This window comes from Eleutherodactylus coqui, chromosome 1, assembly GCF_035609145.1.
Source record: "Eleutherodactylus coqui strain aEleCoq1 chromosome 1, aEleCoq1.hap1, whole genome shotgun sequence".
NCBI lineage: Eukaryota > Metazoa > Chordata > Amphibia > Anura > Eleutherodactylidae > Eleutherodactylus > Eleutherodactylus coqui.
The window spans coordinates 335,540,863-335,568,854 of record NC_089837.1 but is presented as its reverse complement, the minus strand read 5'-3'; the positions used below and the strand labels follow the sequence as shown (position 1 = coordinate 335,568,854).

At 46.7% G+C, this 27,992-nt stretch overlaps 1 protein-coding gene across 1 annotated transcript; it reads right to left on the bottom strand.

Annotated features, from left to right (window-relative positions):
- TEX14 (testis expressed 14, intercellular bridge forming factor) lies at positions 1–26,791 on the bottom strand. Its single transcript, XM_066588273.1, has 6 exons — positions 22,958–26,791; positions 14,141–14,271; positions 7,009–7,132; positions 4,921–5,099; positions 984–1,135; positions 1–206 (listed from the first exon to the last, which is right to left on the bottom strand). Exons 1-6 carry the CDS (start codon positions 26,789–26,791, stop codon positions 1–3), a joined length of 4,626 nt encoding a protein of 1,541 aa, XP_066444370.1.
- Positions 26,792–27,992: the final 1,201 nt, after the last annotated feature.

Genomic DNA, 27,992 nt, shown 5'->3' with positions numbered 1-27,992 from the left:
CTATAATCCAACTACCTTCACATCATTCTTCAGCATATATGCAATATCCTGAAGCTGTGTTGTCCGTTCCTTAGGTCTAGCCTGAATCCCAGTGCTGACTAAAGAATAATATGGTTCCGAAAGAGCTGGATCAGCAGTCAAGTAATGTCCAGAATCCATGGCATCCCTAACTGCTTCGCCATCTACCCCATTCCATGGCAGAGAGTCTAAAATGTAAAGATAATCCGTAAATTAGGAACTGCGAGAACAAAAGGTCCAGAAAGAATTTTTTACCATTTGGGTTTATTCATACCAAAATTGTGAGTAAACTGCCCCATAACTGCAATGGGTGAATAAACCCATAATATATATGGCTTGTGTCATGTAGCATTGTATGGGAGATTTCAAGTTAAACATTTTAAATCTTTAAAGAATGCCAGAAGGGTTGGCATCACTGATGGCCGAAGTTCCCATACCCACTGTAGTTATAATACATGGCCAAAAGTTTGAAGACAGAAAAACTTCACTTACATGCATTCTTGTGTAAGGCCCCCCTGTCCACGGGCGTTGCAGTATCCCTACTGCCGCCCGGGAGCAGCAGCCGCAGACGAATCTCCGCCGGTCAGCCTAATCTGATAGGCTAACCGCGGAGAATCGGGGCAATTCACAACATGCTGCGAATTGCCGGCCGCGAGCGGAGAATTGCAACGATTCTCCGCTCATGGACATGGGGCCGGTGCTTTCCATAGCAAAGCTATGGAAAGCTTCAGACGGCGTGATTCGCCAGCGATTTACCGTCGGCGAAATCACTGCCGTGGACAGGAGGCCTTACACATCATTCCAAAAATGCAGAAAAATATGTATTTATAGGCAATAATAAGTGTGTTTGCTAAATCTTTTCCTTTGTTTTTAGCTCTAATCTTTTGCTACATCCTGTCACATAAAACTAAAAATGAGGTTTCTTGTAAATGCTCTCAGTATGAAACAAACACAAATCAATGTACCTGTTAAACTTTCTTGCATCACTACACAGAAACTGTAAAGATCAGACTTTACAGTACCAGTTTTTCCCGCAACTATTTCAGGAGATGCCCAGCAATACAACCGTTTAGGTATTGGGAAATGAATGATTCCATCACACGTCGCCATAACTTTGCTGGAAGACAAACAAAAATGTTAAAAAACACCTTAAAGCGTATCGGTCATTTCAGTTGACTTTTCAGAATAAACGGTCATGTGTACAGTTTGCAGACATCCTGCTCCTTAAATTAAGCTTCAACACTGTGTGCTGTATGGCATGGTGTCGGTCATGTTGGTAGAGACACGGAGCTGAACCAAGGTATTGACACAGGGTAGGTAATACCACACTGTCACAATACCCTTCGACATTGAGGATGGACTTCACTATAATCAATGGCCCTGGTCCTTCCCAGCAGAAAGTCCTCCACTCTATAACAGAATCCCTGCCAGACTTCACTGTTGTGACGATCCAGTCACGTCGAAACCGCTCTCCAGGCAACCGCCACACTGACAATCTGATCCAGGCAAATGCGATCACCTGGTCAGAAGATAGCGTACTACGATTCAACAGTTCACAACAAGCTCCATCACAGCCGCCTCTGTGCATTCATGCTGTGATGTTGGGCTTGTGTGCAGCCGCTCGTCCATGGCTACCCTTCACATAGAGTTCCCTATGATGGTTCTGGTGCTAATGTGTGTGGGACTTCCAATAGTTTATGAGACCAACTGAGCGAATCTTTTGGCAAATGATTTGCATGATGCCTTCCAGCTCGTACAAGGCTTCGTTGTCCACTTTCTATCAGTTTAGAGAGCTCCCCGAATGTTACTGCACAGCACACACCAGATATATTCTATATCCGAATAACATTGCCAACAGCGGGTTTTGGATGGTACAAAAGGGCTGCGATGTCCCGTACTGATTGGTTGCTCAGGTGACAACATACTTACATACGCTGTTCAAAGTCTTCTTTCCTCCCTGTCTCCCTGCCACATACAGGACCTGTGGCACATCCAAAAACCTTGGAAATGTGTCACCCCCAGGCATCCTGTCGTGTTTAATCCAGCTGAACTGACGAAGGGGCTCGTCCCCGAAATGCGTTTTCACTTGCTGTTTTTTTATTTTGTTAAATAATAAAAAAGAAGTGCTTTCACTATCGCATATTGGACCTTAATCTTCTACTAGCTTGGAGCGTTGCGCCTTCTCACCAGTATTTTCCACACTCTCTTCTCCCCGTTCTAAGTCTGTTAACTCTACACCTTGTGGTATTCTGATGGTTCCTGAGATATGTGATACTCTCCTTTATACCTTATGCTCGCACAACCAGTCTGCATACCCCTTTTGCCTGATAAAACGATTTTTTTTAAAATTCTGTGCTATTTATTGAAAGATTTGCAGAGTACAGAATCAAAGAAAAAACTTTGTTAGATACATGTCAATAGATACATAATGTGAGACAGTGACTGATAAAATGCTGGAGGGTGGATACGTGCCACCGAGCGGCCTGGGCTCGGTGGAGGAAGCCAGCATTCCTGTGTCAGTAACGCTATGTTACTGACACGTTGTAGTTTTGTAAGTGGCTCCAAGCCGCATAGTCCGGGCCGGCTTTTCCTGGAGTGACCAAAGCGAAGGGTGGGATGGTCACTCCCACGTACCAGGTGGGGCTGGTACCAGGCCTTATAAAGCCTGGGCCTGCAGGACAGAGAGAGGGCGCGTCTGGCTGAGAGCCAGAGAGAGCATCTGGCTGAGAGCCAGAGAGAAAGCGTCTGGCTGAGAGCCAGAGAGAGGGCTCTGTGGAGCAAGGAGCCCGGCTAGCCCAGCGTGTGGGCTGTGAGAGAGCCAAGAGGCGAGGTTGACAGGGTGACGCCCCTAACCTCAACACCCAGGAGGGTGTGGTGAGACCTCCACAGGTCTGAGGACCGGACTGGCTGTGTGCAGCAAGCAAGAAGTATTCTGACAGTGAGTAGTCAGGAACAAGCATATGTATAGTGAGCGCTCAGACGAGCAGGTGTTTGTTTACGTTTTGGTTTTGTTTCTGCTGCAATAAACCCAGGCAAAGCCTGGACTAAAGAACGTTGTTGCCCGTTGTCACTGTCTCTGGCCGCGGATGCCCACGCTGCTACTGCCCCTAAACACTAATCCCTCACAATAGTTATTGAACTGCGTATGATTTAATACAATGATTGCTACCGTACTCCTTGAATAGATTGTTTGAGCATTTATAACAATAAACTTTTAACCTTTTTAAACCGTTTGATAGCACAGAATTAGTGGGTGCCCCGATACTTTCGTCATCATAGTGTAGTAAATGTGGCACAAAGAATGTTTCCCAGTTTTCCGGCATAAATTGCACCAGAAAATTGCTGAATTTCCAATAGTGAATTAGCCTCACTGTCTTGTACAATTCCTATATAGTTCTAGATTTCAATAAAATCTTTCCTGCATTAAATAATTCTACTTAGTATAGTATATACTCTTACAGAAGTTCTCAGTTTTGGACAGTCCCTACTTGTTAGAGCAATTCACATGCGGATTAATTTCATACCACAATCTGTCTGCAGCTAATCTGCCGCAAAATCCACAACACAGAAATCTCTATAAGAGAAGAAGAATTAGATTTTCTAAACTGGGCAACTACTGGAAATAGGACATCAAAAAGATGTTGTTATAGTCGCCCAGCAACACTGATATTAGACAAACTTCTAGTAAAACTTGTAGGCAATGATGAAATCTGTGTAAAGTAGATGATTGAATATAGGACTGCATTTTGTTATAACTATTCTTCATTGTGACAATCAATATCAAAGAGGCACATGGGAGGTCACACAGCAGATTTGTTATAGAGAGGTCTGTGATTGTTCTTTATGAAGGATGAGCGAGTATACTCGCTAAGGCACTACTCGTCCGAGTAATGTGCCTTAGACGAGTATCTCCCTGCTCGTCCTTAAAGATTCAGGAGCCGCCGCAGAGCGGGGAGCTGCGGGGGAGAGCGGGGAGGAACGGAGGGGAGATCTCTCCCCTGCTCCCCGCCGCGACTCACCTGTCAGCCGCAGCGATCACGGAATCTTTATGGACGAGCAGGGAGATACTCGGCTAAGGCACATTACTCGAGTGAGTAGTGCTTTAGCGAGTATACTCGCTCATCCTTATTCTTTATTCATACTCTTAGATTTGGTTATTTCTGCAGGTGGTGCATGGATTCCTGGAAGCCTCATTTAGATGAACAGGATAGTCACATACATTTCCGAGCAAATCCGGAAATCTATCCTAAGGCCGGGTTAGTGCATTTTCCCCGCATATTTGCACAATGGGTTTTGCATATCTACATGGACATCCGCGTGTTTTAATGTACTTATTGCAGATGCTTTGAAGCACACAACCATGCTCTCATTCACTGAACTGGCAATTAAGTTAATGAGTTCAATATGTGCTATTTTTATGAGCCAATGCGCAGGATAATAGAGCATACTGTATATTTGTTGTGAAAACAAAATGCATTGAATGCACCAACAAAACTCAATGGGTTTTATTCACTGCATATTTTGCATGTAAAACGCTGCACAAATACATTTGTGTGACACAGGCCCTAAAACGGTAGCTCTACAAACACAATTTAGCACCTGTCCATGGGAAAGGGGATAAATCTATGATCAATGGTGCACACATTACCAATGCTCCATTCAAAACAGGCACGTAGAAGCCCCCATTCTCATAATCTGTCGGATTCCGAGCAGTGAGACCCCAGCGATCATACATTGATCACATATCCTGTAAATGAGTTATAAATGTTCCTCACGGGAAAACCCTTTTTCATATTTTAGGAATAGACAAAAAAAAAACAAAGACAGACTTTATATCTATACATGCCAAAACTAATAACCTTTACTATAACAGAACATGTACACATAAGAAATATTCTTTACCTTTCTACCATATACTCAAAGTTGCTTATCTTGGCTCTGTCTGCTGTTACCAGCTGAATGGCATGTGAAGAAAAGGAGCGATGGATGAATCCACGCCAGTGCAGAAATACGAGCGCCTCAATCATCTGGAGGAGTATGTGAACTATTGTTCCTAAGTGCAATATTGGGTATTCTGAGCGCTGAAAATGTCAGAAGATATCAAGATTAACAGTACAGAAAAGCTAGCAGCTAATTTCATTGTACGAAAAAGTGTTGCAAAATTACACATTTCTGCCAATAGCTAATACACTGCACTGGTGTAGCTGCCATACTATTGATTACAAGCTAGGGTAACACAACGACATGTGTAGTGCGACATAAAGATCACAGTTTTGAATGCGATGTTGAATCGAATGATTGTCAAGGGGATTGCGTTTTGACCTAACGCAACTGCGACACAATACTTCCACAAAATCCAAACCAGAAATCAATGTAAAAAGTATGCAACCGTGGCTTGCCTGCGACCTGTCTTTTTTAATTGCAGTTCTAACACAGTCAAATAACAGTAAAGGCCCATTTACACGGAGCCATGACCACTCAAAACTCGCTAAAAAGCAATCGTTTGAGCGATAATCATTGCGTCTAAACGCGCGCCCATCATGCACTTTTCATGCACTGCAAGCTGATCGTTAAATTCAGGCCAACCTAAAAATCGTTGTTCGGCCTTATCAGCAGTTCTCCGTGGGTAGTGCTGATAGCATTGTTTCCCATCGGAGAACAAAAAAACTGAAAGCAGATAAGAGCTCTTGGGCTATTAAATGCTTTCAGCTAAAGGCTTCATTTGCACAATAAATAGATATTAGTAGCTGAGTAACTACTTAATAGTTTATGCAAAATGATCGCTCAAAGCTGTTACTCAAACTGTCATTTGAGTGATCTCCGAGTAAATGGGCCTTAAGTTGCAGACAAGCTCCATAAAGTTTTTTTGTCATATAACTTTTGTGAGACTTGATTTTGTGTGACACACGTCATCGCTTAGCCCTAGCCTTAGAAGAAGGATGTTGGATTAAGCTAAACTGCTTAAATCTACCCTACTAAGGTTGTTCTTGGCTCTGGAGCACACCAGGTGTTCACTGAAAAGGCCAAAGATATCAGTGGTCGTCGTGATATTATACGAACACTCACAGCTGCTGCTAGCACTCGCATTTTCCTGACAACTGTCAGGCTGAACCTGCAAGTGCAGCACAGCAATTTGCACTATTACATGAGCGCTAACAGCCTTATATAATAGCAGTCCAATGCTTCACTTTCCATGTAGAGTCATTGGAGGCCAGATAAACATTTACACTACGATTCTCCGAAATCAGCAAAAGTCGTGGTTTCCAGCAGTGATGAACTGCAGACAGCGGGACCTACATTGCCCAAACTGGGCTGTCCTTTTAAATCTTATCCAAGAGCTCTGCAGAGTTGAGAAGAAGACATATCTAGGAGACAAGGCTGAGGCATGATGGAGACAGCAGCTGTGGAGGTTGCAATGTTAATCACTTCATCTGAAAATCTATATTTACACATATTTTGCATTCAAACCATAAAAGCTGCTTTAACAGTAGTAAAAAAATCATGCTCCACACTGACTTAGGCCTCATGCACACGACAGGTTCGGATTCCGCCTGCAGAATCTTGCACAGAATCCAGCCCTAACCACGGCGGCTGACCCTGCATACCTGTGTGTGCAGGCGGCCCTCTTCACCAGCGTCCGTGCTGACCTGTCTTCTTCTGGCTTCTCTGTACGGCAGATGGTCCGCACTGCTTGCCGCAGTACAGATTAATTTATTTTTTAAGCTCCTGCTTTTCCCGCGGAATCGGCAGCTCATCCGCAATGTCGATTGTGAACAGGCCGCGGGTCGGAAGGCTTCCATAGACTTCAATGTAGCATGCTGCAATTTTTAATCTGCAAGCGGAAACCGCAACTGGTTTCCGCTCTGTGCATGAAGAATCACTTTTCCATAGCATGCTGCAGAGGGTTATTGCTGCAGATGCCCACTCCGGATTCCACAGCAAAAATCCGTCCCTTGTGCATGAGGCCTTAGAGCCATTTCTGGAAATTACCTTTTCATGTAAAATGCTGTAAAAGGACCCAAATGTGACTCGCTCAAACACCAGTTGTGTTCTCTCCAGAGAAGGCGATGTAGACAGTGCTAACAGCTGAAGGATAAGAGGATGCTGCAGGTAACTGTGAAGCAGAAGAATGCAGGAACTACATGAACACTGCAGTATTTCTCTAAGCATTAGAACAGTTTTACAGCAACTTAGAATATTGAAGAAAAGTCAATAGAAATAACCCCCAAAAGAAATGATATTGTTCTATCAATCAGGCTGTGTGAGGGCTGTTTGCTGCAGGATGACCTGTAATTCCTACTGGTTCCATTATTGTTCATACATGGCTTTTTGATTGCTTTCTGTTGAATTCAAGCATTGTGTAATTTTTTCTGACAGCATTCACTGTGCAGGATAAATAACGCTAATTTAATTAATTGGACATTTATAGACGACATAATACCAAATATGCTTTTTTTTAGCTTTTACAATAAAAATGGGAAAAGGGAGGGTTTAAACTTTTAATATTTTTTTAAAGTAATTAAAAAAAATCTTTAAGCTACTTTTACATTTCTTTTATTCCCTATGTAGGGCCACAAGTTGCAGACGTTTGATCATTTATATTGTATACTATACTAATGGGCTTCTAAGGGCATCTTACTAACTCATACCACAGGGGAATCAAACAGCATGACACAATCTCCTCACTGAGGTGCTCTCCGGGAGATAGAGGTAGCCCCCTCCCTGTCAAGCTATTTAAATGCTGCAGCAAGTAAGGGGTTAATGGCCAGGGTCTCTATTATCTCCAATTCTGGCCGATGAGGCTGGATGTTGGCAGTTTTTGACACGAGGTATCTATACCCTGTGTATCGTGCAGGTTTGACTCCTAAGCCCACTCCATATAAACCCCATGCGCATCTGACATACATGCATATTGAATGTCACCAAAGGTGTTAATGTGGAATTTTTTTAAAATTCTACTCCAAAGGATTTAAAAAACATTTTCTTACAACCATGCCTTACTGGTACTTTTTTAAACTTTGTTAGGAGCTTCCCTGGAGAGACCCTTTTTGTTCATATTATCAGTTTTCCCAGAACCTTTAACATATAGTTGTATTCATATTACAATGATTTTAACTACTTAGGGGAAGTTATTAAGACTGGAATTTCATATCCCTGTCTCAATATGAACTCCACTGGAGTAAGATGCATCCAACATGTTAAGAAGCGTATGGCTCTTATACTATATATAGCAAATCTGTTGGGCTGGATAGCCACATCCGCCCCTGTTAATGCTCACCTATTTTGTTACAAGGTGCCTTTAGTGGCGTAATTCTGAACAGTTTACATTATTTTAATCCAAAAAAGGCTTCTACCAAAATTTCCACCTTTTTTAGGCTAGTTTTACCTTTGATATGCTCCCCTCTCAGGCTACACATATATGATCTATATTTCTGCAATTGTTTTACTTCTGGACTGTTCCCCCCACAAAGTAATAGTGCCCAGATGCCCCCTGTAATAATGCCTCCTTAGTAGCCCAATGTAGAAACAGTGCCCTTTTAGAGAGTCCCGATGATGTAATATTGCCCACTTATTGTGCCTTCTGTGCTGCCAGGAGATAATAGAGCTCTCTGTACCCTGTGTAATAAACGATCCCTTATTGCTCTCCAGAAATGTAATAACCCCCCCCCCCCCTTTATGGCCCTCCACCATGTATTAAATATCCTTTATTGCCCTCCATAAGTTCCTCTGCCTCTCCCTGGTTGAGCTGTTAATCATTTAACACTAATTTGGTTCCTTACTTCAGAGCCGTGTGGGCATAAATCATCTTCGGAAATCATCTTCTCCTGTCTGCACTCTCCTCTACTCCAATGAGTAGTGCAGATAAGACACGATGACTGACAATTCACACACTGGTGAATGCACAGCTCACAGTAGATTTAGGCAGTGGAATCAAATCATTGTAAAATGACTAACAGGGCAGGAAGTGTCAGTTTGGTAAGATGGCTTGTGTGCCCCAATAGCGTAAGGCCCCACTAGGAAGTGCAACCATTGCGATCCCTATAACTACACGATTGGTGGTACATCAGGCTGACCTCCGATTCCCCTTTCCAATTGGTCAGTGCCCTGATTAGTTGCACTCTGGGCCCAGAGGTAGAGATGGCCATGCCTACGCTTCTGTACCCACTGGAAGTCTCTACTAATAGCTAAGGAGCAAGAAGACTCAAAGTAGGTATGAAAGCTTGGAAGTTGGATCTTGCCCAGTAAGTCTTATTCCTTCTTGAAATTGTAGCCATACAGTGGAGTGACTAGTGATGAATGAAGGAACAGACCTGTAACACACTATATAGCACCGAAACTTGTCTTAGTGAGTGCCATAACACAAGGAAAGTTACTGTAAATCAAGGAGAGGAAGAAGAAAAATAGAAAGGCTCACGTACCTCATATTCTCCTCTTCGGCTATAAGAAGATCAGCAAAGCACTTGTTCTGAACATTGTCCCCTAACCCCTACTGTAACTTCTGTACTTCCCCACAGCAAGCTAGGAGAATTGACAAGGATTTTCAGGAATTTTATAAAAGTGTAGACAATATAACAATCTAAAGTTTAATTAACAAAACCAGACAGCATTTGGAATGGGTTAAGGCTGGCTGTCCACGGGCGATACTTCATAGCGTGATCCACGGTGATAAATCGCACGCAGATCACGCTTGAAACGCTTTACATAGGATAACTATGGGAAGCGGAGCCCGATGTACACGAGCGGGAAGTCCATAGCGATTAACCACTCTCGCCTAAAAATCGTGGCATGCAGCGATGAACCAATCATTAGGATAGGCTCATCGCGGTGACCTTTAGTGCTGCCCCGCAGCGGAAAATCACTCGCGATATTCTGTTGTGGCTGTGGACAGGCGGCCTAAGGCAGATTACTGTGGACATACACATAAACATATGTTTGGGATAGAAACACATTTTTGATCGGGTGTATATATAAAACAAAACATGAGCTCAAAGGCTGTGAACACCTTTGGGGGCATTTGTTTCCACTTAAATGCATGTATTTTGTGCTATCATTTTGCAGCGTTTTCTTGCGCAGCTTCTACATATGGCTGTATAGGACAGTGCACTATACGAGGGCCTTCACACAGGACAACTACTGTTTGAACAGTTTCTCCACAACTTGCTTGTGTCTTTTTAAAAAGAGCGATTATTGTTCACTTCTACAATTTCATGGCCACTGAAGTGCGCACCTTCTCACAATGCTATTGGCGAGTCGTTGACCGACAAACAATTATCTGTTTACACCAGATGATATCCACCCGCGACTATTTTTAGGTGAACTGAAACAAAGCAGCTAGCAGACGAATGCTTGGTCGTCACCCGGATGGTGGCTGTGTTTATAAGAAACAACTTTGGTTACATTCACTTTACCAAGTGACTGTTTGGAGCATAGCTGTCTGATGTAAAGCCACCTTTAACCCTTTGCAATCCAATTTTGGATTCAGAGTTTCCTACGGGACTTTCTCATTCTGCCATTATATAATGGCGCCATCTGCTGGTTAGAGCCAGTACTGCGGTATGGGACATGCTGGAGAGGCCCCCCCGACAACAGAGCGGCCAGTAATATACAGTAAGAATACCCTGCCGGATGTCTTCCGACATCGGAGCTGTACAGCCTTCAATCAGAATGTCTTCAGACGTCAGACAATGGATTGGAAAGGGTTAAGCTGCTCTCAAACAGCCCACTTTTTACAGCACTTAGCACTATATAACTCTCCTATTAATTTTAAATGGGGCCTCGCAGATTAGCGCTGTCTGCTCCATTTTCGTGTGTTTAAGAGCTTTTTAACACAACTCATCACAATGATGGGGTGTGTTAAAAAACGCTGTCAATGCTGCAGAATGCATTTGAAAACGCTACGCAAAATCGCTGTAAAATGCCACAGTTCCGAACACGGTATTTTGTGAACACAAGACGGGGAAACATCCACACTAGAGATGTGCGAACGTACTCGGTAAGGGCGATTTCGCAATCGAGCACCGCGATTTTCGAGTACTTCACTACTCGGGTGAAAAGTACTCGGGTGCGCCGGGGGGCGGGGAGAGGCGTGGCGGCGTGGGGGGTAGCAGCGGGGAACAGGGGGGAGCCCTCTCTCCCTCTCCCCCCCACTCCCCGCTGCAAATCCCCGCGCCGCCACGGCGACCCCCGAATTTTTTCGCCCGAGTACGGAAGTACTCGAAAATCGCGGTATTCGGGCGAAAAAGGGGCGTGGCCGAGCACGTTCGCTCATCTCTAATCCACACCAAAATCTGCAGCCGCAGTGTGGATTTTGATGCAGAATTAAAAATTACTGCTGACTAGAGATGAGCGAACGTACTCGGTTCGGGTGTTTTTGGACTCGAGCACCGCTTTTTCCGAGTAACTGACTACTCGGACGAAAAGATTCCGGGGGCGCCGGGGGTGCGCGGGGGGGTTGCAGAGGGGAGTGAGGGGGGGAATGGAGAGAGAGCTCCCCTCTGTTCCCCACTGCTACCCCCCGCTCCACTACGCCGCCCCCCGAATCTTTTCGTCCGAGTAGTCAGTTACTCGGAAAAAGCGGTGCTCGAGTCCAAAAACACACGAACCGAGAACGTTCGCTCATCTCTACAGCTGACAATTCTGCATCAAAATCTGCATGTGACGTGTAAGTTTTGGAGTGGAATTCCGCAGTGGCAGTTAAACTGCATCTTGTGCAGAAATATTCCACTCATTTGAAAGCCCCCTTAGAAGCTCATTTACATAGAACGATTATCATTCAGATTCTTGCTTGAACATACTAATCTGAATGATCGTTCAGTATAAGAGATACCAGCAACTGAATGGCGAACGATAATTCTATGGCATATCACTCATCGTTCAGTTTGTGCAGACATAGAATCAAACAACAGTCGGCCTGTGTAAACAGGCAGTTGCTCATCTGTGAACGACTGCCTGTTTGCTGGGAACGGAGGCAGGCGGGCAGAAGCAATCTCCGCACCGCTCTACCTCTATTCATTGAATGATCATCGCTCCTGTGTGAAAGCACTGTTGGGCACTTAAAGGGGTTGTCCCGAGGCAGCAAGTGGGTCTATACACTTCTGTATGGCCATAATAATGCACTTTGTAATATACATTGTGCATTAATTATGAGCCATACAGAAGTTATAAAAAGTTTTTTACTTACCTGCTCCGTTGCTAGCGTCCTCGTCTCCATGGTGCCGACTAATTTTTGGCCTCCGATGGCCAAATTAGCCGCGCTTGCGCAGTCCGGGTCTTCAGCAGTCTTCTATGGAGCCGCTCGTGCCAGAGAGCGGCTCCGTGTAGCTCCGCCCCGTCACGTGCCGATTCCAGCCAATCAGGAGGCTGGAATCGGCAGTGGACCGCACAGAAGAGCTGTGGTCCACGAAGGTAGAAGATCCCGGCGGCCATCTTCAGCGGTAAGTATTGAAGTCACCGGACCGCCGGGATTCAGGTAAGCGCTGTGCGGGTGGTTTTTTTAACCCCTGCATCGGGGTTGTCTCGCGCCGAACGGGGGGGGGGGTTTAAAAAAAAAAAAACCCGTTTCGGCGCGGGACATCTCCTTTAAAGTGGTTTTCAATGCAGAATACTATGAGATAGTATCGGGGGTCCACCACTGCTCTGCTGCTGTTGATTGGGAGCCCGCAGTCAGCGTTGCAACACACATGGGTTGGAGCAGTTACCGCTGCTGCGATCCCTGTGTAGTGACCAATGCTTGCAACTCGCACGTTAGGATGGGTTCACACGGGGCAGATTTGCCGCGGAAATTCCGTGCAAATCCGCATGTGGCTGGCTACTCCCAGGATTAGTCAGCCATGTGGACGAGATTTCTCAGAAATCTCGTCCACACGGGACGGCAAATCCGCTACGGCTTAGCCGGCAGTAGCCGCTGCTGCTTCGCAAATTTGCCGAAAGCAGCATGTCTATTTTTTTTTCCCGCTGCAGCCGTGCTCTCCTCTATAGGAGCGCCGGCCGCAGTGGAAGAGCGAGCGGCCGGGCCACTTCAAAGCCGCCGCGGCTTTTTCCGTGGCGGTTCTCCCGGCGGAAATGTCGTGGTTTTAGCTGCGGCCAAACCACGGCATTTCTGTCGGGAATCCGCCCTCTGTGACCGTGGCCTTAGGGATCACACTGAATAAGTAGGGCAGTCACATTTTAAGGTACCATTCTGTTAATAGTATCAATTGGATTCTCAATTATAACTTCTGGATACAAGAGATTGTGGAACATATCACCAACTCCTTGTTCCTCACCTGCCCATCCCTTCAGTTGCCGCTAGACTACTGAAATAAGTGGCCAAACAAGATTGTTGTAATGATTTGTGCCATATCTATGGCATTTTTTTCATAGTGCAGACTGCATTTCAAACACAGGGCAGTACTTGTATGTCAGAAGCTACATGGTGGAAACCATAGGCCTCTTACAAGAGACTATATATTCCTTTTTCTATGCACAAGTAGAGTCATTGAACATAGTTTTCTTGCAACAGTCCTGCTTCAGGTTTTCTAGAACTGTCCCCAGGATGTAGGAAGAAAACCTTATGACAATCCGTCAATTTTCACTGTAATGTAGGATTTTATTAAAGGCCTATTCCAGTGATCTTTTTTTCTCATTATGTAACTTGACCCCAATATATATAAGTCAGCTGGTATTACTTTCCTTAGTTATTCCTTTCTATGTCAAAATTCCTGGAGAACTTCTCTTCAGGTGCGTCATGTGATCTCAATGTGACCGCCTGGAAATTACTTGGCTTTGTGTTCTCTCAAGATGTCACAATTTTAGTCAGAAGAATTCCTACATGATGACACTGCCTGGACTGTACCACACAGATTCTTCACAAAATTGACAACGAGGCCATAGAATGTGTGCGAGACGCCATCTTTCTTGGTTCAAAAACTGACCAGGATTGAGAATCTATGCCAGAGATAAAACGTAGGATAGCATTGGGGTGAAACGTGATGCTAAACTTGGACAAAATGTGGAAAAGTAGGGATATCGGTATAGCAACTATACGCAGGATAGTGCAAACCATCATTTTCCCCATAGCCATGTACGGATGTGAAAGCTGGACTGTGAAAAAAAGTGATAGAAGGAGATTGTAATGTCTTACTTTGTCATCGTCATGAATGGTCCAGCGGCATAGGAGAATGTAGGCTTGCTTTCGTCCCGCACAAGGCTTTTTTCTTCAATGAAAGGGAAAGTTAGCATAAATCCAGCTTGGCCATTATCCCGCACACAAAACTGAAAGTCAGAAGAAAAATAATGCTGCGAGAAACATCAAATACATAGAAAAGCCATAAAAAGTATTTAGAAGGAGATATAAAGCTGAAAATGGTGCAAACATGTGGATTTCAAGGGCTCATGAATAGAGCTTGTTCTCCTATCTTCTTGGTTGACCATTATCTAATTTGGTCTAATATGCCACAAATGTATATGACAGGTACAATCTACTGGATCAAACCAGATCAGATTAATTATACAGGACAGAGGTGTTTTCTACAGCACCTGCACCAAATTCACATGTATTCATAGAAAATTGGTTAATTCAGCGCCCACCATGCGTTACTTTGGACAAAAAAAGCAAAATGACCGGACTTTCTAAATGTGAGCAGTTTTTGTTCTGAATTAATGCTGGCTTTATACCGGCCCACCTTCACTTCATGCGGCACAAGATGATAGCGGTCTAATCTGGCCAAACTGCAGGACATCCAGCACAAGGGGCCGTCCAGTCATCTACAGAACACCTAACAAACACATGACCTTTCAAGGAAGTGATGATGCTCTATTGACACAGGCGAGCGCAATATCGGTCCGAAAGACTTCAACCAATGTAACTCTTGTAAAATTGTGATTTTCTCTGCAAGTGCGATACGCTTCGCTGAATATGCTCAGTTTTCTAAGGCTTGCTGACCACTAGACGCCTCTACGATGCAATCAAAGAGCTTACGCCAAGTTAACAAGGTTTGAGAGGGGGTGTTTTATTGGAATGCGAGAAGCTGGATGGTCGTATTGACGAATTGCCCACCACTCGGGCTGTTCTGGCCAGACTGTTAGGACCAGTAGATGTGTGCGAGGACACGCACACCAAGTAACCCGGGCTCAAGACACCCTTGACAGACCACCAGTAGAGAGGATCATCTGACAAAAATAAGCAGCAACAACTGTTTCATTGTCTGCCATCCAGAGACAGGCGGTATCATCAGTACAGGCCCCTGTGTCTGTCGGAGCGCTTGGCTGAAGGACACTTAGTCTAAGGGCACCCCATTACATGTACTGCCTTTCACACCCACCCACCATCGCCTCTGTCGGTCGCCACTAGTAGTGGTAGGAGGGACAATGGCAGCTCAGCGATATGTTTAGGACATCCTGCAGCCACATGTGTTGTCTGCTATGGCGGCTTCCAAGAGGCAGCAATATAATGCTCGACCGCACACAGCAAGAAGGTCATAGGAATGTCTCCACAACATTGTCACACGTCCGTGGCTTGCATGGTCGCCAGATTTATCGCCTACAAGTTTGCATGACCTAGAGGTTCAGTTACAGGAAATGTGGACTAATATGTTGTAGGATACCATACAGAACCTGAATGCCTCCATGCCCGCCCATATAACAGCTTGTATCCAAGTTAGAGGCGGTACAACAGGGTACTAGAGCCTCCATGCCCACCCGTATCACATCTTGTATCCAAGCTAGACACGGTACAACAGGGTGCTAGAGTCTCCATGCCGGCCAGTATCACATCTTGTATCCAAGTTAGAGGCGGTACAATAGGGTACTAGAGCCTCCATGCCCGCCAATATCACATCTTGTATCTAAGCTACAGGTGGTACAACAGGGTACTAGAGCCTCCACGCCCGTATAACATCATGTATCCAAGTTAGAGGCAGTACAACAGGGTACTAAAGCCTCCATGCCCGCCAGTATCACATCTTGTATCCAAGCTAGAGGCAGTACAACAGGGTACTAGAGCGTCTATGCCCGCCAATATCACATCTTGTATCCAAGCTAGAGGCGGTACAACAGGGTACTAGAGCGTCTATGCCCGCCAATATCACATCTTGTATCCAAGCTAGAGGCGGTACAACAGGGTACTAGAGCCTCCATGCCCACCTGTATCACATCTTACATCCAAGCTAGAGGCGGTACAACAGGGAACTAGAGCCTCCATGCCCGGAAGTATCACATCCTGTATGCAAGCTACAGGCAGTACAACAGGGTACTAGAGCCTCCATGCCTGCCAGTATCAAATCTTGTATCCCAGCTAGAGGCGGTACAACAGGTGCTAGAGCCTCCATGCCTGCCCGTATCACATCTTACATCCAAGCTACAGGCGGTACAACAGGGAACTAGAGCTTCCATGCCCGGAAGTATCACATCTTGTATCCAAGCTACAGGCAGTACAACAGGTGCTAGAGCCTCCCTTCAAGGGGTCAGCTTTCCACAATAAATTATCCTATTGCTCTGATATTATAATCACTTACATTACAATCACACATACATAGTGTCATACTATTTCAACAACTCCCTCTAGGTACTTGATTTTTTTTTACAATGTGTGTATTTTATTAGGAAAAATTAAAAAATCAAGTACTTGCAAGTGCAATGCGATTTTTTTTTCTCACCCAATAGAAATAATGAGTGAGATTGCCGCAGACTTCCAGAAAAATAGAACATGCTGCGAAAATTAGAAAAATCGTCTATGTAAATACACCCATTTAAATAATTAGTTGTAAATTTATGTGAGTTTTGTGTATCTCACAACACACCAATCTCGCGTAGCTCCGCCCCATCAGGTGTGCCGATTCCAGCCTCCTGATTGGCTGGAATCGGCACACGTGATGGGCGGAGCTACGTGATGACGCGTAGAAGGGGGCGGAGCCAGAACACCACTGCTGCCGGACAGACCCGAAGGCAGAAGACCCTTCTGCGCAAGCGCGTCTAATCGGGCGATTAGACGCTGAAGTTAGACGGAGCCATGGAGACGGGGACGCCAGCGCAGGGAAGGTAAGTGAATAACTTCTGTATGGCTCATATTTAATGCACGATGTATATTACAAAGTGCATTAATATGGCCATACAGAAGTGCTTAACCCCACTTGCTTTCGCGAGACAACCCCTTTAATGTGCTACATCATAGATGCAACATATACATCACTGCTCATTCACAACATTACTTGCCCAAAGCCAAAGCAGCATGCTTTCTTTGCGGAAATCTTCTCAGACTTGCTGGGTTTGGAGAGGGACCCGTTATTTCTCAATAAATGGAAAAACACAAATGTCAGTAAACATTATCTGGGAATGCAAGTCTCTGCTTTGCAGGAAAGACAGGATTTGTGTTACTTACCATAAAATCACTTTCTCGTCACCTTTATTGGGGGAAACAGCAAGACCTTGGGGTATAGCTCTTGCCTCTAGGGGGCGACACTAAGCAAAGAAAGAGTTAGTCCCTCTTACCAGCTATACCCCTCCTGCAGGCACTGAGGTATAAGAGTTTGGACATAAGCAGTTTGTAGTACATAACACATGAAGGCCATCAATACAGACCATAACCAGAGAACAAGCCCTAGATGAAAAAAGAAAACCAGGCCAGATTGAGAGTTTATGATTGGAAAAGGACCGGCAACGCTAGTAAAAAAAGACACCGACTGGGTGGGTGCTGTGTCCCCCAATGAATGTGACAAGAAAGGGATTTAACAGTAAGAAACAAAAATCCTGTTTCCGCGTCTATGTCATTGGGGGACACAGCAAGACGTTCTAGATCAGTACCCAAGGGGTGGGACAAAGAAAAGGTAGAGTGGGCAACCTGATCCCATTAAGCGCATATAAGTCCTCTGATGCCTGCCAGGTAGGACTAAGAGAACATGAAGCCTATTAAGCATTCGGATGACTAGGAGGTGCTTCTGGTTTAATCAGTATGGATAGACTAACCAACGGTCGTTACAGACTAGCAATGATTACGAGCGGATTGAAAAGACAGACTTGAACTTAAAGGGCTGAAGAACAGAATAAGAGAAAAAGGCAAAGAGGAAGGTACTGTGCATTCTCCAGTTTGCTACCAGCAGAAAAGGAAATGTATCTAGACCTTCTATAGAATAGCATAGTCTATGCTCCGGACAGCTATGTTCCGGACAGGTGAGGCTGGTTCTCCGGTTCTCTGCCCATGGATGTAAGCGGTGAGGAAAGCTATGTTATTACTGACTTTCCAGAATTGCATGTGAATAGCAGGAGAGCTGTTATGTGGGGCTAAGCTGGCTACAGTATGCTGGCTAGTGATGATATACATTGCGGCAGATTGCTTCGAGCTGCCTTGAGCAGAGGGAGAATGAGCAAAGTAGGTCTGGTGCTGAAAGGACCAAAGGGTACCAAGAAGAACGTAAATGATGATCCCAAGGCAAAATTCTTCTGAATTCTGTCCTAGAAATGACGGAAGGGAATGTCCTCTTAGAGCGGCAATAGCTCAATGGAAAGTGACCAGTGCCAGAGAAGAAACGAGGCTAAGGATGCTGCAAGTGTTTATCCTATTGTTCCATCCAGGCGTTACCACTCCCAGAAGAGGAGAGCGAGTTATTAGGAGACGAGATGGGAAAGTGGGGAGAAGGTGCTGGAGAAAGGGTCACGAAGAAAGAGTCTTGAAGACTCCGTCCTGGAGCATACGAAATGAAAACAAGGAATCCCTCTGGTGAGGAAAATAATTGTAATTGAAAGCGGTGAGCTCCCGAGAGGCTCGAAGCCGCAAAGAAAACTGCCCCTTCGAAAACAGATGAGGGCGTATGCAGGATGCTAGCCTGGACAATAGTGACATGCTACAGAACCCCCAGCAGTAATAGTAACACCCCACGGCGGCCCCAGCGGTAATAGTGACATCCTACAGTGGCCCCAGCGGTAATAGTGACATCCCCCAGCGGTCATAGTGACATCCCACAGCGGTAATAGTGACATCCCCCATTGGCCCCAGCAGTAATAGTGACATCCCCCAGCGGTAATAGTGACATCCCCCAGCGGCCCCAGCGATAATAGTGACATCCCACAGCAGCCCCAGCAGTAATAGTGACATTCCACAGCGGCCCCAGCGGTGATAGTGACATCCCACAGAACCCCCAGCGGTAATCGTGATATCCCATAGCGGCACCAGCAATAATAGTGACATCCCACAGTTGCCACAGCGGTAATAGTGACATCCCATAGCGGCCACAGCGCTAATAGTGACATCCCATAGCGGCTCCAGCGGTAATAGTGATATCCAATAGCGGCCCCAGCGGTGATAGTGACATCCCGCCGAACCTTCAGTGGTAATAGTGACATCCCACAGCGGCCCCAGCGGTGATAGTGACATCCCACAGAACCCCCAGTGGTAATAGTGATATCCCATAGCAGCCCCAGAAGTAATAGTGACATCCCACAGTGGTCACAGCAATAATAGTGACATTCCATAGCGGCCCCAGCGGTAATAGTGATATCCCATAGTGGCCCAAGCGGTAATAGTGACATCCCACAGCGGCCACAACGGTAATAGTGCCCCCCCCCCCAGTGGCCACAGTGATACTAGTGACCCCCCCCCAGCGGTAATATTGACCTTCCCCCTTAGCGGTAATATTGACACCCCCCCAGCATTAATAGTGACCCCCCCACAGAGGTAATAGTGACCCCACACACACACAGCGTCCCCTGCGGTAATAGTGACATACCACAGCGGCCCCAGCAGTGATAGTGACATCCCACAGAATCCTCAGCGGTAACAGTGACATCCCATAGCAGCCCCAGCGGTAATAGTGACATCCCATAGCAGCCCCAGCAGTAATAGTGACATCCCAAAGCGGCCACAGCGGTGATAGTGGCCCCCCCAGTGGCCACAGTGATACTAGTGACCCCCCCCCAGTGGTAATATTGACCCCCTTTCCCACAGCGGTAATATTGACACCCCCCAGTGGCCCCAGTATTAATAGTAACCCCCCCACACACACACACACACAGCGGCCCCTGCGGTAATAGTGACCCCCCTCCCAGCAGATAGTGCCCCCCCTCCCCCCAGCAGCCCCCAGCATGATAGTGACCCCCCCCCCAGCGGCTCCCACTATGACAGTGACACCCCCCAGTGGCCCCCACTATGATAGTGACACCCCCCCTCCCAACCCGAGACCCACACACTTACCCCCTCCTCCTCATGGAAGTTCTGCCCCTCCTTTACCCGGCGTTGCTGATCTGCGCTGATCCGGTAGCAAGTTATCTTTTTCCACATCACTTCTGCACTATTCAGCAGTTCCAGCAACCTGATTGGTTGTTTGGTGAATCAGCCAACCCAAACAACCAATCTGGTTGCTGAAATTGCTGAATAGGGAAGAAGTGGTGTGGAAAAAGTTAATATGCATCCCGGCACACACTGTGGCGTCAGTGTGCTAACGGACGCCTCCTCCCCTGCTCTCGCGGAACCTAAAATGAGACATCAGGGGAGGGGAGGAGGATCCTGGCTGCACACTGACGTCACAGTGTGGCCAGGATCAGCGGTGCTAGCAGCGCAGTGAGTGAATGCCAGCAGGGCAGCTGCGGCCCCTGCTGGTATTTACTAATGTGGCGAGCAGCCGGCGGCAACGCGTGCCAGCAGGAAAGGCTTTGCGTGTCGCCTTTGGCACGCATGCCGCAGGTTCGCCACCACTGATTTATCTGGTGCGAAGCAGGAGAAGGGTTTCCAAGTGCTGCAGGATTCCAGGAACAGGGAAGCCAAGCTGGACATGTGCTCTCACCACATCCAGTCTCGCCTGCTGGGAAGTGCCAGCTCCTAATATCGGCCTACTAGGCCCGAAAAGCCTGGGTCTAGATTAGGGGACCATGCGGCGATGGGGAATCACAATGCTGGCAGAGCCTGAGGAGACACAGAGAGCAATTCCCAAGCAGCAGATTACCATGAAGAAGGGAACGACAGAAAGTGTCAAGAGGTAACAAAAGATGGATTTCTAGTTCTGCAAAGGGACTATTAGGGACACCTGAAAGGAGGGTGGCCGTGATGCCAACAGAAGTAGGGGAGGAGTAATAGGGCCTAAGATTCCCTAGAATACATGGTGGGCTGGGAGAGGGGTAATGAAAAGGTGGGATGGGACAAAATACCGAGTCCAGCATACTCACCCCATATTCATCCTTTTCGCTTCGGCTTCTCTAGGGCACCAACAGGGTCACCACTTAAGCGACTATCACTAGGGGTGAGAGATTGCTGGAATTAGGGTGAGCAGGCAGGAAATTCAGGTGACTGAAAGGCTGACAGGAAGCAGGGTAGTTATAGCTGCACTATTCCACTTTGTCTTCTTGGGGAGGGAGCAACAGTGTGTCAGATGCAGCACTGTTCGCACCCTCCACTTGCGAGTCAGCAGGGAAGTTGACTCATCCCTGAATCCCAGCTAGAGGTAAAAAAGCAAAAATAAGCTAAAATAACAAAAGCGGAGAAGACCTGCAAAGCAGGAGGTCTGCCTCCTAGGGGCACTAAGCTAAAACTGATTTAGTTCACTATCTGCAGGAGGGGTATAGCTGGTAGGAGAGATGAATGCTGCATTTAGACCGAACGATTATGTTTACAAAATCATTCTTACGAGCTAAACTGTTGATAATGGTTCCTTTTTGATGACGGAATGACGAACGAGAATCGTGAGGTCCTCGCTCATTGTTCAATTTCAGGTGGTATAAAAATCTGCGCTGGCTCGTTCACTTGTAGGGCAGTTTAAACACTGACCATTTAGTGTTTCACATACAAATGATATTCTCATCGAGAATCGTGCAGTCCAAATACACTGCTCGAGCGTGAATGAGCTCGTGATGATGCCAGCAAACGAGAATGTCTCATGTAAAAGGGCAGTACTCTCTCTTTGCTTAGTTTCACCTTCTAGTGGCAAGATCTATACGGAAGGTCTTGCTTTCCCCCCAATGACGCAGAAAACTAAATTCTGTTTTTATGTCACAAATGCTGACTATTTACATCTTGTAGGGCGACTGATAGCCTGCTCCAACACATGGCCCCAAATACATTACTACTTACATCATCTTAAACAGCTCTAATGTGATGGAACTAACATTATTGCAGACATGATCGAACAGCCCCAGTGTAGAATACTAGTGTTACATTTCACACTAAAATAGATAGATCAGAAAGTGTTAGCAAATTTGTGATTTCTTGGTTTTCCATACATGTCTCAAAGTACAAAAAGGTAGGGGACCTCTAGCAGAGGGGGATGACTTTTTTTTTCCTCTTAAACTGCTCCAAATATGTACTGCGGAAAACTATGTAAACTTCCGTCTGACATTGATTGCCAATCTAAAAACCATATAATTTATTTCAAAATGTATTTTATTAAATTTTTCTGAGGTACAAACAGTATGAAATTGAAATTTTCTGCAGTACGTACAGTGTGAAATTAGAGCTTACAATAGTACAAGCTTTGTGAAAAACCTCTTCTCGTTTGACTAAGCCGCCGTTAACTCCGTGCTTCGGGAGGACGTCAGACTTGTCCCTAATGGCTGTTGTTAGTAATATCGCGGCATAGACCTTGCTGATGGTCTTTACTTGGAAGCAGTTTACCCGTAAAACTTTCCCACTCACCCGCCCACCCCAATCAATTGCTATCAATACCCGCTTGGTATAGGCTGAGTGTTCTATAACTTATTACTTATATAACGTTATGAGCTTTAAGTAAAAGAAAACAAATCACAAAAACCACAACAAGACAAACGCAAAAAACACAACAAAACAAAAACAAAACAAAAAGGGAGGAGTAAGAAGGATAAGGAGAGAATAATAACATTGTGTGTGTACATATATAACAGACAATAAAGAAGGGGGAAGAAGATGGGGGGAAAAAGGGAGGGGGGGATGGGGGAAATGGTCCTGGTCCCGTTTCCATGGCCCCGTACATAAAACATGGGATTAGTTAGGCAAAGCTCCACTCACCAGCCACTGTCCAAAGCCCGTGGTGTTGCGGAATGTCAACCAGGGCTCCCATGTAGCGTGGTATGCTGAATATTTCTCGTCATCTTTTGCTCTCAACTCTTCCATATGGCCTATCTCGTCCAGGGCGGTCACCCAGTTCACCCTTGTGGGGGGTTCACGGGATCTCCACAATCTCGGTATCACTGTTCTCATAGCTAAGAGGAAGAATCTTAGGGAGCCATTCTTGTTTGCTCTTATTGACCCCGGAAGGATCGACAGAAGGGCCATCTCGGGTGACAGCACCAAAGAGTCCCTGTTCAGGGCGTTATGTAAGAACTCGATTTCCCTCCAGAGTTTCCTGACCTGCGGGCAGGACCACCATATGTGTGAAAGTGTGCCCACCTCTCTCTGGCACCTCCAACACAGATCAGACACCCCAGGGTAATATTTAGCCAGGCGCACAGGGGTGCGATACCATCTCGTTAGCAGTTTGTAGTTGAGCTCCTGATGGCTGCTCGAGATTGTCATCTTATGGGTCAGGCATATGGCCTTGGCCCAGTCCTCCGTAGTCAGCTCTCTTCCCAGCTCCTTTTCCCACGCCCTCTTAGACCCACCTCCAGGGTCCAGTCTCTCCCCGGCCACCAGAAAGCCATAGACCGCGGAGATCTCTCCTCTTGTCCTCTGAGGTCCCCCACACATCCCTTCGAAAGGGGTGTCCGGTGCCGTCAACTCCAAGATCGGACCCAGGGCTCGTACATAGTGACCAATCTGGTAGTGTTGGAACCACGCGCCTGTCACCCCCACTCTGCTCCCCAAGAGGACGTCCAGTGGTATTAGGCCCTCTCCGTCCACCACGTCCCTAACCCTGGGCAACTCAATACCCAGCCCGTCCAGTATGGGCAAACCTATGTCTCCTTGAGGAAAATCTGGGTTCCCTCTCAATGGCGTCCAGGGCCCGGGGACTCTCACCAGGCCACCCCTCACCGCGAAGCTGTCCCACGCTTTCAGTAAAGAGCTTATAAAAGAGGAGACTTTAACGCCCCTCCTTCCTATCCCGCCGCGTAGCCAGAAAAGTCCCCGGATCCTCCCTGTCGCTAGCTCTCGCTCCAGTTCTACCCATCGTTTAGTTGTCCCCTCATGCACCACGTCTAGCACCGTTCTGCAAATGGCAGCTCTATAATAGAGTAGCAAGTCCGGCAGACCCGTTCCGCCTCTTTTTTTTGGTTGGGTCAGTAGTCTGTAGCTTAGGCGCGGTTTAGTTCCCCCCCACACGAAGTGTGTCACTGCCTTTTGCAGTTTTACAAAGAAATTCCTCGGAACTTGTATGGGTAGTGTTTGAAATATATACAGGAGTTTAGGAAGGGAGTTCATTTTAATGACGCTAATCCTGCCAAACCACGAGAGAGTCATTGGCCTCCACCTCTCGAAGTCTTTTATCATAGCAGAATATATAGGTTCGTAATTTAAGTCATAGGTCTTCCCGGGGTCCGTAGGGAGTATCACCCCCAGGTATCTAATGTTGTCCTCTCGCCAGCTCAGGGGGAATAGGTGTTTAAGCCGCGTGATTTCCGACGTCGGGAGTGTAATATTTAGTATATCTGATTTTTTCAGGTTGATCTTGAAATTGCTGACCCGACTATATCTATCAAACTCCTTGAGGATAGCGGGCAATGCCCGGTTGGGGTTGGTAATGTATACTAATAGATCATCAGCAAACAAGGCGACTTTATGCTCCTGCTTCGTTGTTTTGTAACCCAGTATTTCCTTGTTTTCCCTTAAGGCGTTCGCCAGTGATTCCATAACCAGGGCGTATAATGTCAGGGACAGCGGGCAGCCCTGTCGCGTTCCGTTCTTTATGTTAATTGGGTTAGATAGCCTCCCGTTGACGCGTATCTGTGCTGTTGGGTTATTGTAAAGGGCCATTATCCAGTTAATCACCCTCTTGCCCAGTCCGACCTTCCTTAACGTCGCCTCTAGGAACCTCCAGTTTACGCGGTCGAAGGCCTTTTCGGCGTCCACCGAGAGGAGGCAGAGCGGGATTTTTTCTTCTCGTGCTCTCCCCATTAATGCTAGGGTCCGTATCGTGTTGTCCCTAGCTTCTCGTCCCGCTACAAATCCTACCTGATCTCTATGGACTAATCCGGGGACGATAGGACGTAAGCGCGTGGCTATCGTTTTAGCGAATAATTTGGTGTCAACGTTTAATAAAGAGATTGGGCGATAATTTCCGCAAGCCATGGGGTCTTTACCTGGTTTTGGGATAACTGTAATGATCGCCTGTAAGGCTTGGTACGGGAATGGGCATCTTTCAGATACTGCATTAAAGGCTCTGCCCAGGAGAGGTACCACCAAGTCCCCACATGTCTTGTAGAACCTAGGGGTGAAGCCATCCGGCCCCGGGCTCTTCCCTATTTTCAAATTTTTAATTTCTGTTAGTATTTCTTGATCTAACATGTCTTCCTCTAGTAGCTCCTGTCTCTCTATTGGGATCATTGTTGGTGCATGTTTTTGTAGGTATTGGTCTATTGCGGTTGTTTCGACTGTCCCCCCAATGTTGTATAGCTCGCCATAGTATTCTCTGAAACATTCCAGGATGTCGCTTGTAGCGTGGACCTTGCCCTTGTTTACTGAGTTCATTGAGAAAATATGTGCCTGGCTTTCCCGCGGGTTTAGCGCCCTAGCCAACCAAGAGCTACATTTATTGCTATACTCATAATATCCTCCCTTCGCTCTATCCCTCAGATGCAGATAGGTCTGGTCCATAATCCCTAAAATTTGCTGGCGTAGTGTTGATATCTCCGCTTTTAAAGACGGGGATGCGTTAGTCTTATTGGCCTGTTCCGTTTTTTCCAGCTGGGATATCAAGTTCGCCAGTTTAGCTACCCTATCCTTCTTAAGTCTTGACCCGTGGGAGATGAAGACCCCCCTCAGGACGCATTTTAGGGCTTCCCACTGGATGGTTGGGGAGGTTGTGTCCGTTTTGTGGGTTTCTATAAAAGATTCTATTGTTTGTCTGATCTCCTGCAGGCAGCAAGGGTCGCCCAGGAGGTTGTCATTCAGTCTCCATGTGTTTAGTCCCCTTACCGCCTCCCCACCCAATAGGGCCCCATATACAGGCGCGTGGTCCAACCAGATGAAGTTACCTATAGAGCACCTAGGTTTCCAGTCCAACAGGCCGTGGGAGACAAATAGATAGTCCAAACGTCCATAACTATTATGGGCGATGGAGTGATGGCTAAAGTCCTTGATCTCCGGGTGTAGTGTTCTCCAGAGATCAACGAGTTTAAGCTCGGATAATCTTCTCCGCAACCTACGCAGGGCTACCGGGGAGAGACTGGACTTACCCGTCGACGTATCCAGAGCCGCGTCCCAGACCAGATTGAAGTCGCCGCCCAGCACTATGTACGATCCCTCTGCGAATTGGTCCAGTTCCCCCATAACCCGACATCCAAAGGCAATCTGACCTGTGTTGGGGAAATAGACGTTAGCCACCGTTATTATGCGGCATCCTAGGTCAACTCTGAGAAAGATGTATCTGCCCTCGCGATCCGCCCTAGAGGCCAGGACTCTGTGGGGGAGATTCTTATGAATTGCAATGGACGTGCCACAGATTTTCTTATCTGGGTGTGTACTGTGGTACCAGCTTGTGTAGTATTTATTGTTACTCTTAGGAATGTGGTCTTTTCTATAGTGCGTCTCCTGTAACATGACTATCATAATTTTCTTTTTATGCATATGGGACAGAACTTGGCCTCTTTTGGCCGGGGCGTTTATGCCTCTGACGTTAAATGTGCAAAAGGATAGGTTTGTCATGGCGGTATATTGACGGTTGAGCAAGGTGTTATTGCTGTCCATGGGGCTCGGGACCAGGACGAGGGATAGAAAAAGGAAAAGGGAGACATTAATAGTGGGAAGAAAGTAGGGGAATAAAGGATGGGGTGACAGAAAATGAACATTCTGTCGACTAGGTCATACATTCCTAGTCTAGCTGGCGGGGAGCCGACCATCGATCAGCTATAGAGGGCACTGTAGTGACGTCAACCCGGAGAGAAGGGGAGATCACCGAAACCAAATGGCCCGGGCCTCCCGCCATCCCCGCCGACAAACCTTGAGGTCAACCATATGGCTCGTGTCTTTAGGCAACTTTGATAACAGTAGTAACATAACAGCAGTTATAACATAGTAGTGCGCATAACCAGTCATCAGGCCTTCAAACAACGTTGCAGTCTACTGGTTCATGACCATGCATATTTAGCGCTGTGGGCGTGTCCAGACGGCGCTGTAGGTCTAGAATCGGCGGCTCGCGCCAAGTCGCCGGGAATCAGCTACTTTGGTCGTGTGACAATCAGCGTTGTGGTTTGCTGGTGTGGTTTCTGGGCCCAGGACCCCGGGGTCCCACCTCGTGCCAGGTGTCCCTGGGCCCAGATATGGGTAGTGATGGAAGGTGGGGCCAGTCCGGCAGTGCCACCATTGGGAGCTCCAGAGTGCCTAGGAATCTAGGGAGGTCAGCTGGTGATCTAAAAGTTCCTGTCTTGCCATTCCTGGTGGCCGTGAGCTGGAAGGGGTAACCCCACCGGTACAGGATTTTGTTAGCTTTTAGGACATCTAGCAGGGGTCGTACGGCTCTGCGCAATTGCAGGGTGCGTCTTGCTAGATCTGAGTAGATTGCTATAGGGACCCCATTGTGGGTTAGAGTGTCCTTTCTGTCGCGGGCGCACTTCATGATGGCCTCCTTTTCTTTGAAATAGTGTATGCGGCATACGACATCCCGTGGCCTATTAGGATCATCCGGTTTGGGGCCTAGAGTCCTGTGTATGCGATCGATTACGACCGGTTGGTCAGGGCTGCGTTTTAGTAGTGAGCTAAAGAAATTGCGTGCCCAGTCCTCTAGTTGGGAGGGTAACACCTCCTCGGATAAACCTCTCAGCTGTAAGTTATTGCGCCTGTGGCGGTTCTCAAGATCATCGATATGTGCCAATATGTCTGCCATTTGTAGGGCTTGCGCATTGATTACTTGGCTGTGAGTATCAAGTGTGGAAAGGACTTTTTCCTGTGT